Consider the following 19,841-nt stretch of genomic DNA (forward strand, 5'->3'; position numbering starts at 1 on the left):
AGCCCTAAAAAACAAAGCAAAAAGAAAATGTTCTTAGAACTTTATTTAAACCAATATTTCTGTGATGTGAAGTACATTTCCCCCCAAGGGAAAAATGGGAAAATATTTGCGTTTCACTTAGCACGCTTTACTCATTCAGATTGCTTTGTAATGTAATGATGGTTAAGTATTTTTGTAAAGATAATTCATGTTTTGGGGCAGATTTTGGTTGATCATGGAGTACCAGGGTTGTGTGAACCAAAGGTATGATGCAGAGCAGCTTTAGTAAAGCATCCCATTCCTATGCCACCCCTTTGACTTCAGTGCCAACTGCTGTGGCCACATCTAGACCACCCTTTACCAGAAATTGTGCCACCTTCAAAATTCCAATATCCTTTTTCCCTCCTCCCTTATTTTTTGATCTCATATACTCAAGTATTCCTAGTGTAACAATTCTTTGAGCATTCTTTCTTATCTAGCTTAAAATCTAAGGTCTATCATTATAATCATTCCTTTCTAGATACCCTCAACTTCCACACCCCAATTTCTAACTGGCCTGGCAAAACTCAAACCTTTAGTGCAAAATCCTCCATCTCTATGCTTGCACCCTTGTATTTGAGAATGGCTGAAGAAAACCATGTACATGGACATTCTGATGTCACTATAAATTCATGGTCACTGATCTCAAATGGGAACCCAAGACTTGGCTTTCCTGCTGTGGTTCTCTAATGACAGCATGATCTTACTCTTCACAGAAATTAGTTTAAACTTTCCAACCTTCAGTTGAAAAGTCTACATCTTACTTTATTTGAAAGTAGAACCCATCAAGGGTCATGCTCCCATTTTCACCCTACCCAATCAGCAAACCTTCAGTAAGAGAAGATATATTTCCTGTATCTCCTCCTACCCTCCTGTTAAAAGGGTGCAAAGGTCCCCACTCCTATCAAAAACAAATCCTTCTTCATGCTCTTTAGATGCCATCTTGTCTCTCTTTCTCAAAGTCTTCACTTTTTGGTTATACTCTTTCTCTCATGCAAATTTATCTCTTTTTCAGGTAGAGCAGGCTTATCAGCCTACAAATGTGTCCTGGTCACCTTTCATCAAAAAATAAAAAACATAAAAACAACAAACAAAATCCTTCTTGGCTCCACATTCTCATGCAGTTTCTATTCTTTTACTTAGCTGCTTTTCTTCTCATGTTTTTCCTATTTTTTTTTTTTTTTTTTTGTTTTTTGAGACGGAGTCTCGCTCTGTCACCCAGGCTGGAGTGCAGTGGCCAGATCTCAGCTCACTGCAGGCTCCGCCTCCCGGGTCTACACCATTCTCCTGCCTCAGCCTCCCGAGTAGCTGGGACTACAGGCGCCCGCCACCTCGCCCGGCTAGTTTTTCTTTTTTGGATTTTTTTAGTAGGGACGGGGTTTCACCGTGTTCGCCAGGATGGTCTTGATCTCCTGACCTTGTGATCCGCCTGTCTCGTCCTCCCAAAGTGCTGGGATTAGAAGCTTCAGCCACTGCGCCCGGCCATTTTGTCTATTTTTTAACATCCTAGTCACTCTCTGATCTACTTCAGTTTCACTTCTAACTCCATCACTTGAGTAAATTCGATACATGGTTTCAAGTATATTCTAGCCTTAGCCTGACCCACAGGGAAGGTTCTGGAGCACAAGTAACATGGCAGAGTTGTTCACTCTTGAGGTAAAGGAGTTTGGCCTCTCAGGCCTCTATAATGGATTAAAGAAACACTCCTCAATCAGGGTGAGTGCCTGGGAAAGGTTTTAGGTGTGAGCAATTAGCAACCGTCACCCACAGTGGCTGGGAGAGGGGGCACTAGACCCGTAAATAGGATCTAGGTAGTACACCTAGCCAACAGGTCTACCATAGTTGGCTTCCTGTGTGGGCTTACCTTGCATGCACTGCATCTCTATACAGCAATTAATCTTTTTCATAACATTAATAAAACAATTTCACTTTCCATGTTAAAATCCTTCAGTGACTTCCTGTTGCACTATAAATGGCAAATCAATATCTTGGCATGCCCTGCCCAACACCTACAGGGTCTGGAGTCTGATTGCCTTTCAGATCTCTCCTGATAATCTTCCCTGCTTGGTTCAATATCCTTCTGTTTCACCAATCAGTTCCTGGAAGATATCATCAATTTCCAGCTCAAAACCTTCACATAGGATGTTCCTTCTGACTGGGGTGCTTTTCCTCCCACGTGACCCATTTAATTAATATGAATCATTCACATCTCAGTTTCCTTGGACTGTTTTAAACACCCAATCTAAATTTTGTTCTCCACTACTATTTTCTAGCGAAATGGCCTACTTTATTCCTGCAGAGTTTGTAATCATATATTGTAATAAAATTTGTAATTATATATTGTGAGATTGATTACTAAGCTGTCTTAATATACTGAATGCTCCAATTCATTTATATTTCTTTAGCATCTCCCATGAGGTATCATGAGGCTTGGGACCATGTCATTTCATTTCACCATTGCCTAATGGGGTATCTGGTATGTAATAAAAGATACTCAACTCGTTGAATGAATAAATAAATGCATAAATGATGAATAAATTAGATACACAAAATTAGGAGGTCAAGAAAGAATCACTTCCCCCCTCCCACAAGTTATTCCTTAACAATTCTCCTAGGGCTATCAGCTTTGGGACATGAGAGGTTTAATCAAATTTGTTTTCCTTTGGTGCTCTCTTCTGGGATCATAGGGCTTGATGGATATTCTCTCATTAACTCGTACACATCCCTGCCATTTTTGTGGCACTGACTTGTGCAGTTTTTAGAGAAACTGGGAAATAGGAAGATTAATAGACTTGGCTGAGGATAGAATGAGGTTATGACAGAGCCAGGGATAGAGTGTGCTTCTACATACTGACTAGCTTAGTGTGCTGCACACTTGTTAGCAGTTAAAGAAAACATATTGGGAATCAGTCCATGTCAGTAGGTTTGTAAGCCTGGAAACTTCCTTCTGAAATGTATTACTGTAAATATTCTTCCTCTGCACACAGCTCATTTGATGAGATACATCTTTAGGCCAAGAACTCTTCTTGATGATTAATCCTACTCAATTTTCTTATGAGAAAATGATGCACAGAAAGGTTAAATAACTCAGCCACTGTAATAGAATGAATTCATGTCAAACCTCAGCTCTGAGGCATCTAGTTGACCTGTACAAACATGTAGCTGTTTTCCATCTTCATTTCAAGAATGTTTTATATATTTAATATTAAAACTCCTAATTCTGCTTGTTGCTGATCTTAACTCTTCATATAACATTTATGTATGTAAATATTACTTGAAGTAGTTTTAAAGCCACAAATTATTTTCAACTGGATTTAATTTGAGTTCTCCTCATACTAGTTTGAGAAGGTAGCCATTCCTTGACAGTCTTTTTCTTCAGGCTTGAAATATAAATGCAGATAAAATTTGGAGGAGAATTCTGCTGGTTAATTTAAACTGGGGTTTGGCATTCTGAATTATAATATAACAGGTATGTAAAAATGGTTGTTATATTTAGTCTTAAAACTTAAGATATATAGAGAATGTATTTACTGAGGAAATACATTGATTTTGATAATTTATTTATGGAGTTGAAGTGTTTAGTACATTTTCTTTTTCTCCTCATACTAATTCTAAGTCAGGTGGTCTGACAAGGCCTCTCATCCTACTGGTATTACAGTATGACCTGTCTCCTGAACTTTGAAGCCATTTCTTTTCTTTAGAGGAGATAAGAAAATGTGTCTTATCTTAGGTCTGGAAGAAACACAGAGTCCAGTATCAAGGTAGTGGGAGTAGTTATTTTCCCAGACGTAGCACAGGTTTTTTCAAGTCTGAAGAAAAAGATTAATCTCCTTAAAACAGGGCTTTGTTGACTTGGGTCTGGTCATGGCAATCCTGTTTCCAGCCATCCTGTGTATAAGCTGTAACAGTCAGAAGTTTGTTTGCTTTGATTTTGATGTGGCTCATCTTTTCTTAGCTGCTCATATTCAAGATTTGGAAAAGAAGGAACGGTGGTGAGCTGAGCAATTAATTGGATTCTGATAAGGAGTTCTTCAGAAATTTTATTATTCCTGAGTTTTAAACCTGTATAAATTTAATATAACATTGGTACGAGCCTTTACATTTTTTCCCTGTGTTTTTGAAATTATATTGTGGCATTCTTATTGGGTGTGGTAGTAGCAATAACTTATAAATGTATGAATTTATACATTATAGATTTATAAGTTCATAGGTTTTTGAGGTTTAATTTCATCGGTTTTAAGACTTACTATTTTTTACATGATGCCTTATGTATTTATAGCATTTAATATTAATCTAAATTCATTTCGAGATATATTTTATCATGCTTTTATCTTTTATATGTTATTAGAAAATATTTGGTTTTCTAAAATATGTTAATGTGAGATTTCACAATTTTTACCTTGTCTTTGTAGTCACATATGTAGAGGATATTTACAATTTTACTCAAGTTAATTTGTTCAGTGTTGATCATCAGACCTTTTAGACAATATTGACTGGGAAAAAAAGTATAATTCTTTTTGTTCTCTTGAGAAATTGTTGGATCTGAAGTGATTCCTAGGGTGTGGGTCAACTCCTATGAGATGAAAGATGGCATGGAGGTTTTTTATTTTGTGAAGTGCATTAATAGGTGATCACATTTCATCCTGGGAGAGCTGCTGGAGAGGAGTATCGATTTAGCCTGTTATGGTTGAGTCTTTGGGGTCTTGAGCTTCTTAGAGTTTTAGTTCTTTTTGTTATTCTTTATTGTTCAATCTTGAGAGTAGAAAATACACGTTTTTGTCGTCTTCTAAGAATAAAACTGAAAGGCTTCTCAAGAGGGAGCTTTTGAGGGACAAGTCTGTGTTCCAGTCTTATTTTTATTCTCAGGATCTAGCACCATGCTTGGCATGTAAAAGGGCTTTAATAAGTGTTTATAGAAGGAACTGAAGAATTAATTATTACTTATGGACTATGAGAGGTCATGGTTGTTCCTCTTTCTAATTTGTCGATATTAAACAGACAGTGAAGATACTAATTTAGATCACACAACGTGAATGAAGCAAACAAAAGCCTAAAACGCTGGAAAAATGAATATATTTTTAACTTTGCACTGTAGTTGAGCAATGTGGAGCTATTTAATGATTTAAATCAGGAAGATACCAATGTGTGAAATAAGAGTATGTAGATAATATATTAATTGTATGATACAAACAAGATATACATACATAAAGTTCATTAAAAGAGTATGATTTCGTATGGCTTTGAAGGATTGATAGGATATAGACAAATTGATAAAATTGATCTAACAAATACTTAACTTTAGGTTTCTTCATCAGGTAAAATATTGCATCATTTTATATTGGCTAAGTGATTTGCAGTCTATTTCAATTAATTATTATTTATAGTTTTTCTCTGTCAATGCCATTTAATGAAGAGAAAACTTCAGCAGACAGAAGTTATATGATCTTTGGCATTATTGGCTGTGTGTTAAGCCACAGTAAGGTTCAGTTACATATTTTATTGTTTTATAATCACACATTTCTCCTTTGATTCGTTTCTTATCTATACCCCTTCTTTCACATCCTAAATATTTTCTTTTGATAAATGTGTAGGGCAAGATGAGGAAAAGAAGAGAAAAATGTAGTCAGAGATTGGGAGTACTGAAACAATTTGGAATCCAGCCTGCTGCCATTACTGAGGTGGTGAAAGAATACCATAATATAACTGGATGGCCCTGCCCTGCCAGGAGTCAGGCTGGACTTTCAGTGTTGAAGATCCATCTTGGCCTGTTACTAGCCCTGCCCCACACCATTGTGTTTGCCTAAGAGCTGAGCCAAAGAATTTACATATGTATAAATCCCAAGGTCTGAAAATAGCAGTTAAAAAATGGTGCTAAATCAACATATGTGCTATTTTATTTTTTTGGTCAGTTAATATGATAAACTTTTATTTAAATGTAAACATTATTTTAAAAAGCACTTTCATTTTAAATAACTGATTTTCATTGAAATTAATTCTGGCTTCTAAGCAGAGTTAGCTGCAAAGACAATTTGTAAAAATGCAGAAAATTCAGAATTTAACCTGGGGTTAAAGTTTATTTTCATATTTGAGTCTGATATTTCAGTTCACTGTAATGTTTCAATTTGTTTTAAATATTATCAAGACAAATATTGGGTTACCTTCACAATATTTTTTTTCATTTTTCTTACCCAGTATATTAAAAGTGAACAAAAATAAAAGAATTATGTGGTCTAGTGGATGGCAATTCTCTTGGTGTAAGAGTCACAGGATGGTCGTCAGAAGTGCTTTGATTTGCATGCAAATACAAACTGCATTCCTAAAAGACCCTTAGTTGAAGGTATTAATAATTTTCATTAGGTTTTAAGTCTTTTAACCTTATATGAATAGAAAAGAAAAAAATATGTTTAATAAAACGTCTTTTAAATTATTTTTATTTGTCATTTATTTAAAAGTTTATCAGTGAATCTGTTTACCTGGAAAATGTGCAATTCTATTTGCAAATTTGGAGCACTACATATATTTAAGAGAATCCTTAGTTTCTGCTGGGTGTGGCAAAATTTTATAACTGGGCCTTCATATTCCTATGTTACAGCCCTGGTCCCTGAAAGTCCTATAGCTATCTTTGTTTCAAGTATGTATGTGTTATAATAAGATAAATGTTGATTAGTTAATCAAGCACTAATTAACCTTTTTAATTTATAGAAAAACAAACACTTATGGACAAGTAAATTTTTGGGGTCAAAATCTTTAATAATTGGATGAATGCAGTTATTTTTAGCATAAATATTATTCTAATGTGAAAAGAATTTCTTTTTCTGAGTTATATATTTTTATGCCATTCAGAGTAACTAATACAGTACTAATAATACTTTTTCTATTGTGTACCTTTGTTTCTCTCATTTGTCTTACATTTTATGTCTAATCATCATTTCACAAAATTTCTATCATTACTGCTTGACCTCGACTTCTAATATGGCAATTAATTTTTATACACACATTTTTGAAATCGTGACATAGTTTTTAACTTCCTCATATCGAGTTCTTTGCTTTTTTAGTTTACAAGATGTTCAAGAATGCTCTTTTGAAATAACAATTCCCTAATGCAACATAAATTAGCAACAGTGTTATATATTTTTCTTACTACCAACTGAGAATGATATTGATGAGGGCAAGTATAGGTTAAAAATAAATGACATCAAAAAACAATACCAGAATAAGACATTTAATTCTTCAACACTCAAAGGCATGTCAGGTATTGAAATCCAAGTAGGCGCTTTTGACTAATTGTTGGTAGTTTGTAGAATTCAAGGATTGGGGTTGGCTTCCTTTTGTCTTTCTTTCTCTTCTTCCTCCCCTCCTTCATCTCCTTCTTGTTCTTGTTTTTTTCCCCCTCTCCAGCCAGATCAGTAATCTTCTCCAGAAAATTTTTAGCCTATATAAAATAAAAAAAGGTACTACTGCCCTATGACTCGACTTAGAAATCTACAAATCTGGAGGAAGAAGTAGCTCTGTGATCCATTCCTGGGGAACTGCAATAAAATTTTAGGGAAGATGGAACTTAATGTTTGTGAAAGCACTGGTCCGATTTCCAGGAGGGTGGAATACATCTTCCTGAATCACATTCCACTGAAAATAGGAGGTCATGGAAGAAATCAGGTTTAATATAATAAATTTGCTATAAAAGGGGGTGGAGTAGGAATGTGCGTAGGTGACCTGTTCTCTACGTCATTCCAGTATAAATTGCTGCCCCTTACTTCACGAAGTCGGTAACTTCAAGACATGTTACACCACATGTTTCTCTGTGATCCTCAAATATGTTTAATTTAAAGAGGGTCCAGTACTGTCCTGGCACATGATCTGGATTGCCATAGATAACCATCTACCTCACAGCTAGGGTTGCTCTTTAGAATCTTGCAAAACCATTTGTTTACTCTTGACAAAAGTTAAGAAAACAAGCCCATCAGAGGTGTTTGTTCTGTTCAGCATGTTAGAAGATGGTTTTTTTGCAATGATAATCATTGTGCAAAGGCTGATGATGAATTTTTTTTTACCTTTTCTTAACAGTATTTTGCTATTTAGAATGACCATTGTCTAATGATTTAGTCATTTTATTTTGTAAAATTTATATTGTAGGCATATTTAGACCAAGTTATAAGAAAATGCTTCAGCCAAGATTAAGTGTTGAGTTTGATTTGTGTAATTGTTAGTTTCTTTACTAGTTGTTCCATCATTTACAAAATTATTTCTATTTGAAATGCAGTAATTGCTCAGAACTTGCATTTCTATGCTGATGTCTACTAACAGCTTTAGATCGAATATTAAATAACTCAAGAATAATGAGATGATCTTGGCTTATTTAGATATTTGGTTTTTGTATCTATAAAACAAAGGAATTAGAAAATAATTTTGAAGATTTCATCTAGCTATAGAAAACTATCTAGGGAATACATTTACTAGGTTTTCAATTTTCTACAAAACATCTTTCAGCAGAAAGTAATCCCATTTCCTGATATACAGTGTCTGATACATAGAAACTACTCAATACATAATCCCTGAATTGATTATTCTTTTAGAAATCCTAGATTTTATTTCTGAACAATCATAAAAATGTAATGGCATGAAATTATCCAGATTCCACGGTTCTGGAATACATAACTTCAAGCAAGAAGATGCAAGATAGAAACATATAAGACATTCTTTGCTATTTTTAGCTAAGTCCAGCTGAATCAGTTAACCAGCTAGAAACGTGGCTCCTGGTGAATTAGTTTTATTATTAGGTGGATTACTGAAAAATTAATAGCTTTATTTCCATATTACCTTATCATTTATTTAATTTAAAACATAATAAACCAGAGAAGTTGTGGTTACTTTCTTCTGTCTCATTGTTGAACTTTTACTGAAGTTATGTTTTACCGATTTTCAGGAAATGCAAACATTTCTGAGCATCAGAAATCCAGCCTTTGCTACCTCCATACTCATGTATTCTTCCTATCAAATTGAATGTTAACCAGGTCACTCTTTCCAGTTCGTTCTATGCTGTTGCCCCTGTTTTCTCCAGATATAGTTGACATGCTCCAAGAGGATGGACATTGACTAAGACTTGATTTCTGGTCTTGGCTTTGCAACTTATTAGCTGTGTGACCTTGAACAATCCACTTAATTCTCTGAGACTCATCATTATTGTTTATAAAATAGGGATAGCATTAGCTTATTTCACGGATTGCTTTTAAAATTAGCAAGGAAGGCATACTAATGCCTAGCTCAGGGGATCAACACGTGGCAAGTACCTTAACTTTTAGGCAGGATCATACTTATCATCACTGGAGCCAATAAAACAGATTTCTTTAAATACCTATTTTCACCTACTGGCATAGCAAGTGGTATACATACTTATATATCTCTCTATATAGATGCAGATAATATGCTAATATATTATGGTTATAACTTCCAATGTTTTAGTTTCTATTGTGGGGTCTTTCTTATTTATTACCCAAGAATAATAATTATTATTATCTTTTACTTTCAGGAAGATTGAAAAACTTTGCTTAGGACTCCTATGTGACATGATTTTAAATGTAATAGTCAGCTCATGGTCAAACTTCATTTTTAGAATTTTAATTTATTCAATATTTAGCTTTTTATGTGAACATTGAGTTTCTTTTCTTAAATCCCACTCTAAGTTCTGCTTTCTATATTTGGATTTTCAAATTACAGCTTAACATGACTAACTTTGGGCCTCTTGCTATATTTTATAATTGCTACATATGCTTTTTGACTCATTTCCATATAAATCAATCCTCTACAACTTTTATTTATTTACAGCTTGTTTTTCTTTCTCTTTTTGGACTAACTTACACGTGACCTCCCTTTGGTTGCACTTTGTGTTTGGCTATGTCTTCAATTTTCCAAAGTCATTGAATTCTGAATCAACTTTCTAAGGCATTTCCCAGTGTTCTTCTCATTTCACAAATACACAAGAAACTTGGTGAATTAATCCGCTCTGTCCTTTTACATTTGCAATAACTCATTTATATACATTCTTTAGAAAATGTGTATGCACATAACATTGGCCTAGAATATATAATCCATGCTCTTGAATAAACATCTAACATGTCTACTTGGTCTGGTGGTAGTGTCTTTTTCAAGCAGAAATTAGCATGACCAGATTTACTCTTTATAAATATGTGCTCCTTGTACTGACTAACTTGTTCTCCTTAAGGTGTTTGTAAGTGGGGTCTTATGAATGATAGCTTTTTTGTTATTCTAGAATAAATCACATGTGCCCTGAGCTTTAATATGTGAAACCAATTTTACAAGGTCTCTTTTCCAGCTTCATTTTTCACCTTCTTTTGCATCACTCCAACCTTTATGTTATCAAATGTTAGATTGATAAGCATATGCATCATAATTTGTTCCTCACTTTCTATTCCTCAAAATGCCAATTGGATCCTAATGAATATGTTTTACTTGATTGGATTTCCAAGGACATCTGATTATTTTAAAGCCCCATCATCTAACAACCTGATATCTGTCTATTGTCATTATCAATCCTTGACATATTGGAAAGGTTTTCAAACAACTTTAAGTCTTAACTTAGGGGAATCCTCCTACCAGCTTGTCCTAGTTTCTGTGATAGGAGAAAGTGTGTGCCTTTTACGTGGATACAATCCACACTACTTTCCCTCAGAGATGCCTTCTTCATCCATATCTTCGTGTGTGCTGTGTTCCTTGTTACGATACTAAAGCCAATAAAAATCATAGAACTGAACCTAATTACTTCTACCTTTTACATTCTATTTTCACACATTCCTGGTCAAACACAAAACAGTATAACTTTCTTCAGGGAGTTATTGCACCTCCTTTTACTCTGAATTTGCTCTCCAGTCATACCTTACTCCTTGCTTTAATGTATCTCTTCAGAAATAGACTTTATAGAATTATTGATTGCCAGGATATTTTTTCATGACTGCTAAGCATCCTTATTTCCTCTCATGCTTAACTGATGTAATTTTATTTGTTCCTGCTTAAATAATCATCACTGATCAGGCAGGAATTAAGCACATAGGAATCCATTCATTCAGTCATTTTTCCAGAAGCATCTCTTACATACTTGCTATGTTAGAGAGTTTTTGATAGATGCACCAACTTCTTATGGTTATTTCTGATTCATTACTTAGACACACTTCAAGAGGGCAGTTGGCAGTCTCTGTACCTTCGAAGAAGGAATTACTAACACCCTTATTTTCTCTTCATTCCAAAACCTAAGAACTTTATTCTCTAAGACATCCTGTTTTCATTTTTTTTTTTTTTTCAATCTGTAGCAGGTCTTCCCTTGCTTATGTCAGTGGACTGTCTAAATGAAGAGGATACTGGAAATCAGTATATACACAGGCTGTCAGTATTTCTTTATGTTTCCTTTAAAGACATTTTCATAATGATTAATATAAATGAGCTAATGGAAACAAAAATGTAAACAGTAGTTGAAAAAAGAATAGTATCAATTGAAAACATACTGTGAAGTATTCAACTTCACCAGTGATTTAAAATAGAAATGAAAGCAAAATACTATTTTCTGCCTCAGAGCAAATAAAACCAAAGATAATACCTAATGTTGGTGAGGACATATTTAAAGGGACACCCATGTATTGCACTGGTATGTAGGTAAGTACAACCTCTTTGGAGAGAAATTTGTAAATATTAATCAAAGATGGCAATATTGACATACATTGTAGCAGGAATAAAAGCAATGAAAATGAAATGTTTTGTAGCCATTTCAAGTAAGGTTTTAAAAGAACTTTGTAATAACAGCAAAATACATTTAACATAATATTACCTCCAAAAAGCATTATGCAAGTCAATGACAATTCTCAAAACTATGTTCTGAGCATTGACATAAATGCTAGAGGATAATACTTTAGTGTTAACAGATGTTGTGTGTGTGGGGTGGGTTATTATCTATTATTCCGTATTTCCATATTTCTTTTTTTTTTTTTTTTTTTTTGAGACGGAGTCTCGCTCTGTCGCCCGGGCTGGAGTGCAGTGGCCGGACCTCAGCTCACTGCAAGCTCCGCCTCCCAGGTTCACGCCATTCTCCTGCCTCAGCCTCCCCAGTAGCTGGGACTACAGGCGCCCGCCACCATGCCTGGCTAATTTTTTGAATTTTTTAGTGGAGATGGGGTTTCACCGTGTTAGCCAGGATAGTCTCGATCTCCTGACCTCGTGATCCGCCCGTCTCGGCCTCCCAAAGTGCTGGGATTACAGGCTTGAGCCACCGCGCCCGGCCCATATTTCTTTAAATACCAAATGAAAGTAAATACAACTTAGTACTTGACAGTTTAACATTTTCAATACCAGGTATGTCAATAAGGAATTCATAAAATAAAGTGCCCTGAGGAATTTCACGGACTAAATGCTTCTATTTTTAAAAATGTATTAATAGAAAAGAAGACTAAATCTATAAAAAATATTTTCATTTTATCAGCGAGTGACTTATAAGTTTAGAAAATCTTTGATGACCTGGCTCACAAAGAATATACTTCCAAGTGCACAGGGTCCCCAGCCTGATGTGTGTGCCTGCATTCATGCCTGTCACTCTGCTCAGCTGTGTGCAGACAGCTTATATGAAGCAGGACTGTGTACATGTGGTCAGAGAAGAAAATCATTCCCAACAGAAAAATGCTTGTTAGTGTAACATTTCCACTAAATTTTTTCATGCTTGACTTTAACATTGCCTACCAACTGACTGCTACAGTCTCAACTCCTTTGATTTGTCCTAATGTAAACTCCCTCACTAATGTGTAATATATTCTTTTCCAGTTTGGTTATAGATTTCAGTCTAGTCTGAACACTCAAATATGAAACTAGCCACTATTTTATTTATTGGCTGTTCCAATCTCCAAGATGATTGTGGGATTATAATGGATGGATTTTCCAAGTCTCTAATTCAGAATATTTAACCAAATTTTACAAAACTTCTGCCTTCTCCTCCTTCATTCTGATGACTAAAGACATGGATCATAATATATATATATATACACACACCATAGTCTGCATCCGGGACCCTTTACTGATAAAAATGAAGCCCATTAAAACTCTCATGCCCACATTTCTCTCTAGAGTAGGAGAATTCTATCCTAGAATTGTTGACATTTCTCTGGGAAAACATGTTTAATTCATCATGCTTTGTGGTCAACTTATAAATGGTGATGAAGTCTTTTCCTTGGTCAAGCTCAGGACTCCTCAGTACTTCCACTGTCATATTTGATTAAAACATAAGTGATGAAGGGAGGAAATCTGCTGTAGTATTCATTGCATGGGTACCTTAGGGTAATAGGACTATGACTGATTTAAGTTTATTTTGCATCCTGAAAAGTTTCCATAATGAGGATTGAGTTTATATCCTTTTTTTAATTAAGGAAAGACAACTCTCAGTACACACACACACACACACACACACACACACACACGTGCATAAATAAAGAGCCAAGAGGTGAGATCGAGGCGTAAACTGGTATTGGACTAAGCCAGTAAGTACTGCTTCTCAGTCCTCAGTTCTCTAGGTTGGGAGTTTCGTTTTGCTATTTTCATTCTCTTCCAAATCATTTTTCAGTGACCTTTAACACAAATTTCACCTTTACTTCTTGTTCAAAATACTTCCATGACTATCATGAATACTATTGGCTCAACATTTTAAGGCATACAAAGTCTCCCATGATATGGTACCTGTTCATTTTCCCATTCTGTACCTTGCATCTAGGCTTTTACAAAATATACCACATGACTTCATGCCTCTATGCTATTGCTCATGCCATGGCATCCCTTCTGGGGTTTCTCCCCCCTTTATCTACTTGATGAACTTGCGTCCTTCAATATAACACAGCTCAACATAATTCTATGCTTAAACTTTACTGAATGTGCACAAGGAACTTGATCTTTCTTTCTTATTTTCCCCAGTTTATTTTCCTGTTGCATTTGGGCAACTTTCATGGCACTATTTATTTTATTAATTATTTGTATAAATTAGTATGAGCCTATTTTGTTTAGCTTTCTATCACCAAGAGCCGTGAAGCACTTTGAAATCAAATAATGTTCATACGTGAATATATTAAGTAAGCGTGAAGATTTAAATTAAACTTTGTCCCTAAAAAATATCCTTACCCCAACTCTAGCACTGATTCTGTGTGATTGAAACTTAAAATCTTTATGTCATTTTTTCTGTTATGGGAAGCCCTAGGAATGAGTCTATTGCCTTTATTCCTTGGCCTTCTTTGCAAGGGTGTGAAAGAACAATGCTGCAGTACTTCCTGTTCTACATAGTCATGTGACTTAAGCAAGAGCATGTGCCAGCCAATGAGGTTCCTTGACAGCCTGGTTAAACATGAGATTGAACGGTTAAGTGAATCACTTTTTATTCATGTTGAAATAGGAATGCTGAAGTTTTGAAAATTTTATATATAACATTTTAATAACTAAAAAAAAAACTTGACTTAGGAATAGTGCTTATATTAAAATGGTGTTTGTCATTTCATGAAGTTTTTACACATTTAAGAGGCATAAGAGGGATACAATAGTCCACTTTGCTCTAGTTGTGTTTTACTTGATATTACTGATTGCTTTAGCTTTGAAACACAGAACAATGCTATAGTAAGAATATAGTATACTACTCTATTAACCCAAAATATATTGTATATTTGTGGAGAAAAGTTTACTCTAACATTCTTTTTATAAATAGTAAAAGTGCTACTTGTAGGATGCTCTGATTTTTACTTTTTGTAAAAAGAACATTGTCTTTTTACCCCAGCAGAAAATGGCAAGGGTTCAGCTTTCTTTGGGAATCTACAATCTCTTATGAGGCATATTAGGTATAACATGTGACACAAGTAAAAGCCTATGGTCCTTAGCATCTTGAAAGTTGCTACTCTTTAGGATAAGGTTGTCCATGATGTCCAGGTAATTCCATTCAGCTGCATAAGCAATTCCTTTGATGGATGGCTGGTTTTCTACAACCCCAGCATTATTTTAGCAGGAGAAGGTAGTATTTGATGTGTTGCAATTTGTGCTACATGCCCATGGAACATCTCTGGACATTACCTCAGGAGGAGGGGTTAAGAGAAGGAGGAGCTGTGGCTGAAGACATTTAATGGCAGAATGAATGGAAATTCAAAGATCGTTGTGCAGTCAGCCTTAAACACTGACTGCACCCCCTCCCAGATTTCTTTTACATTAACTAAAAAAGGTCTTATCACACAATCTCATAAAATATATGTAATTTCATTAATTTTAGTCACAAATCATCTTCAAAATGACGAGGATTTTGACAGCTTGCAAAGTGGTGAGGACAGTGAAGACTGGTTTTGGCTTTACCAATGTGACTGCACACCAAAAATGGAAATTTTCAAGACCTGGCATCAGGCTCCTTTCTATCAAGGTAATACCCATATTGAGTGTTTCTAATAAAATAGTATGGGGTAGAGTTTAGCAGTGAAGCAAAGGTGTCCCTTACAAAGCAAATACAGTTTTGAATGTAGCTCCGAAGTACTAATGTATTAATATTTCTTTTACTATGGAACCTACTGAGTTAGCCAATGCTAGTTTTTATCTTATCTGAGTAAAATGACAGTAATTTTTACCGAACGTAAAGAATGATGACAATTCCTGTGAACATGTAAAATGTAAGTGCACTGCTTGGAAAAGAAACATCTTCTCTTTCACAGATAGTTTTCTGTGCCTAGATACTATTGCTTACAGTTTGGATTTTAAAAAATGGAGCTGTTCATATATGTGTGAGCCACATTATGGTATATAGTGTGTTAATCTCTGTTCTGTAAAAAGGGCTTACTGAAAAGTTCTCTTTTGAAATATCATTAAAACATTTTAAAATATTATTAGAAAATATGTGGTTTTGATATTTGCAGGTCATCATGTAGACACTGCTTTAGCTTTTTCCTTTTCCTTCTGGCTGTTTTTTTGGACAGGCCAAATTTATTAATTTCATTTTGTAGAGTAATACATGGAGGCAGATAGAAGCTGATAATTCTCTCCCTCCAGAGGTATCTATAATTGAGGGGGCAAGCCCAGGAAAGAAACATTAATTGCCCTTCTTCCTGCCCCCCAGCATTGAATTATGAAATTCCTGTAGGAACCTCTGCTCCTTCCTATAACTTTATGAAGACGTTCATTATCAGAGAAACCTGAAATTACTCCTTAGGAACTTTGCCAATGAAAATAATCTTTAGTGATTATAAGTTTAAGCAATCATATTATCTTTAGATATATTGCTTCTTTAGTAGTAAAAGCTGTAAAATTTGAAATAGAAAAAACAAAAGAAAACCTCTGTTGATGTGAAAATGGGATCTCATAGTTTGGAGTGTTGTGCTTATACTTTGTATGCTCATTGAGTTGACTAAGCTTCTATTGTTTCAGTTGCTCAAGTCAGGATTCAGTGGGGTTTTGGTCCTGACACCTGCAAGGCCAAGGAATACTCATAGATTCTTGTGGCCACCAGGGACAGGAATGGGAAACGAATGGGAGTGAAAGAAAAGGAAGAGAGATGGAGACGGAGAGGGGGAGGGGAGAAGTGTGAGGGATGGTGAGGGAGAGGGGGAGACAGAGAGAGAGAGAGAGAGAGAGACAAGCTCAAGAACCCAGGAAAAAGGAGGAAATACATACAGTAGCTTTAGTGGTGTGTTAACAATGTCAGCCTTTAACATTGAGAAGATGCTAACAAGAGGGTAGGAAATTACCATTTTAAATTAACAAAACCAGAAAAGAAAATATCTTTTATGTAGTTATATGTTCAAATATATCCAAATTTACTCTTTTTAGATGGATATCATGTTTTAAAGATAGTTGAAATCATTAGCATGTAGTTACATGTGGCCATAAAGGGCACTGAGAACAGTCACTAAATGTTAGTGGCATTATGTCTAGTTATAGACATTTTCTTGAATTTAGTTTAATTACAGAAAAAGATGGGAAAGCCTAACTAACATCAAAGACATTGTAACTAGATGTAAACTATGAGAATTTATTGTTAGTAATACCTCAAGCACACTCATGTATCAGCTCAGAGAAAATCAATAGTAATGAAAGTTATCCCGTATGATTATATGTGCCATCTAATACTTCGAAGTTAGGTGACTTGAAATATCTTCTTCTCACTCTGTGAGAAGGTAGATATGTAGGTAAGGATAGGTGCATCTTCATCAGACACCAGAAACCGTGAAATTGAGTGAGTACTGACTTAAAATGGCAGAGATATGATTGAGATTAGAATCCAATTCTCCAAGATCACAATAAGTGCTCCATACAACCACCACCACAATCACAACCACGACAAAATGGTCTAATTATGTGGATGGATTACTGTGAAAGCAGTTCTAGCTCATGGTGACAGATCTGTTTCAAGGGTCTGTCACAGTGCACAGCTAAGAATGACAAATTTGTAGGAGGACTAAGCCATCATTTCATGGTGTAAAAGCCATTACTCACATTCAATCATTACTGGCCAGAGTTTTGGAGGAATGCCAAGCACAAAAAATAGAAGTTCTTGAACTTCACAATAGTGAATTAAAATTCCATAGAGCAGCCCAAGGGGACTTGTGTTATTATTCACTTATTTTAAATAGTCCTCTACCTACTTTTCTTCCTGCCTTCACTTTAAAAACTCAACCGTCTTAGAAAAATATAGCCAGATTTACTATTTTTAGATCGACATCATATTTTAAAGACAGTTAAAATCATTAGGATGTAGTTACATAATGGTCAGTGAAGGGCACTGAGAACTGTCACTTTAAAGGTTAGTAGCATTATGTCTAGTTATAGACGGTAAATGGATTGTGAAAGACGCCCTGTGGTCACATCTATAATCATTGCCCTGTAAATTGGGTTGCTTTTTCGACGTATTTAGAGGTCGCTTTTCCTCTCTCATTGATGACAGACAGAGAGGGTGGGTTTGGCAACAGCAATGACGCACTTATAATCTTATGTGGCCTTTCCCTGGGTATTTGTCGGTGGCTAATATTTATAGAGTGCCTTGTCAGTTGACACAGTTGTATTTTATTTACAGGAAAGAGGAAAGAATGTCAAGGTTCTCTGTATTTTAAAGAAAGTTGGTATCAGGGGTGTAAATGATCAACAACCATAAAATTGTAAATACTAAAAAGTTTTAGAGACCATAATCTTTTTCCGTTAGTATTGAAAAGGTTCAGTGCTCATTATTACAGGTTGCAACAGTATAGTGGGATATACTCTGGATGGGGCACAAAAAGATCTGGATTCTAACCCCTGTTATGCATTTCCTAATGCTCTGATCTTGGACAAGTCACATGTTCGCTGAACCTAAGTTTTGTCATCTGTGTAGTGGAAATGATGACTGATTTACTCAAAAAAGTATGTGATTGTCACACATGAACAATTTTTAAAAATCTTTAAAGTTTTAAATTTAAACCATTAAACTGAACATTTTTAAGCAAAAACTGTATATTTAAAAAAAATTCCATTCTAGATGGTAGAAGTAGTAGAGGGTTACGTTAAAGAGTCCTTATGTTTTTTATGGACTACAAGTTGTTGCAATGACAAGGTATTTGATAAGAATTCTCAAATATTTATAATAATGATTTGTTCACCTTTGTCTTATATTAAACATCTCTAAGAAGATATTTCTTATAATAAATCAGACTCAAGGAAAATGAAGCAAATAATCTTTTTTTTTTTTTTTCAGTATGGCAAATTTAATTCCAAAAGGCAGAATAGACACCATAATAACCTATTTCATTCATTCATTCATTCATTCATTCTTTTATTCATTCACTTATTCTTTAATAAACATGGAACCTCTACCATGGGAGTATACAGGAAGAATGATAAATAGAAGTAAGTGGATCATAAGAGGATAGTCTCTGATTTCAAGAAACTTACAGACTTAAGAATTCTGAGTTCTCAAATCTGGGAAAGTCATCAAGACTAAATAGTTTTATTTTTACTTGTAAATGGATTTGGAAATCAAAGGTATTAAATTGTAAAGGTTAAGTTCCCTATGAATAGAAAAGTGTTCAATAAGTACTCCTTCTAACATTAATCCATCCATTTTTTAACAATGGTGACCTGTGTTATAATTAAGCTAGGAATCTAACAATCCAAGTGTCCTCTCTGATACTTCAGCTACGAATAAGCACTGGGAATCATTATTTCTTTTGAAAGGCATTCATTTTGTAAGATTTTATATTCTGATTTTGACATAGAAGTATCTATTCAGTTCAGTCTTAAGGAGCTATTGTCATTTGATTAGAAATTGGCAACTATAAAAACTCCTACAATTAGAATCATTTACTTATATTGTAGTAGCTTTAAAGATATTCACAGGAAATATAACTCATTATTATATTGGAGCCTCTGTACACATTAGATGTAAGAGTGGGGATAGGGTTATCACACACTTTTAAAAATAACTATTTTATTGGACTTTTACTACATATAGACACATTTTTAGGACTGGATTTCATCTATGGCAATCTACATTTTTGAAATATTAATTGGGTTCAGTCCCAAATAAGCTGTTGCAGAGTTAGTTTGCCTGATGGACAACTTTACATATTTTTGGCGTGCAATATTTCTCTAATTGGGAGATGGCCTTTCTTTTGAACATTTTTATTTTCTCCATTTTTTATATCCCCAATTTTCTAAAATATAGATTCATTTATTTGTCACCAACAATGCCTCGAAATTATGAGCTTCTTGACATAAAACCCTTGAAAAAACTATAGGTTAAATGTCATAAACTAGGTTAAGTGAGTGAGATAGATACCTGAGATGCAAAATTTAAG

General features: G+C 34.8%; 1 protein-coding gene across 3 annotated transcripts in view; it reads left to right on the forward strand.

Annotated features, from left to right (window-relative positions):
* CPS1 (carbamoyl-phosphate synthase 1) overlaps positions 1 to 19,841 on the forward strand; it is a 191,680-nt gene that overhangs the window by 57,521 nt on the left and 114,318 nt on the right. For all 3 annotated transcript variants that reach the window (XM_031936522.1, XM_023220178.2, XM_031936521.1), the window contains one exon: positions 15,302 to 15,445. In XM_031936522.1, coding sequence (XP_031792382.1) covers positions 15,320 to 15,445 — 126 coding nt within the window. In that variant the 5' untranslated portion in view covers positions 15,302 to 15,319. The remainder of the gene's footprint in view (positions 1 to 15,301; positions 15,446 to 19,841) is intronic.

The sequence above is a fragment of the Piliocolobus tephrosceles genome, chromosome 11 (genome assembly GCF_002776525.5).
Source record: "Piliocolobus tephrosceles isolate RC106 chromosome 11, ASM277652v3, whole genome shotgun sequence".
In the NCBI taxonomy this organism is placed as follows: Eukaryota; Metazoa; Chordata; class Mammalia; order Primates; family Cercopithecidae; genus Piliocolobus; species Piliocolobus tephrosceles.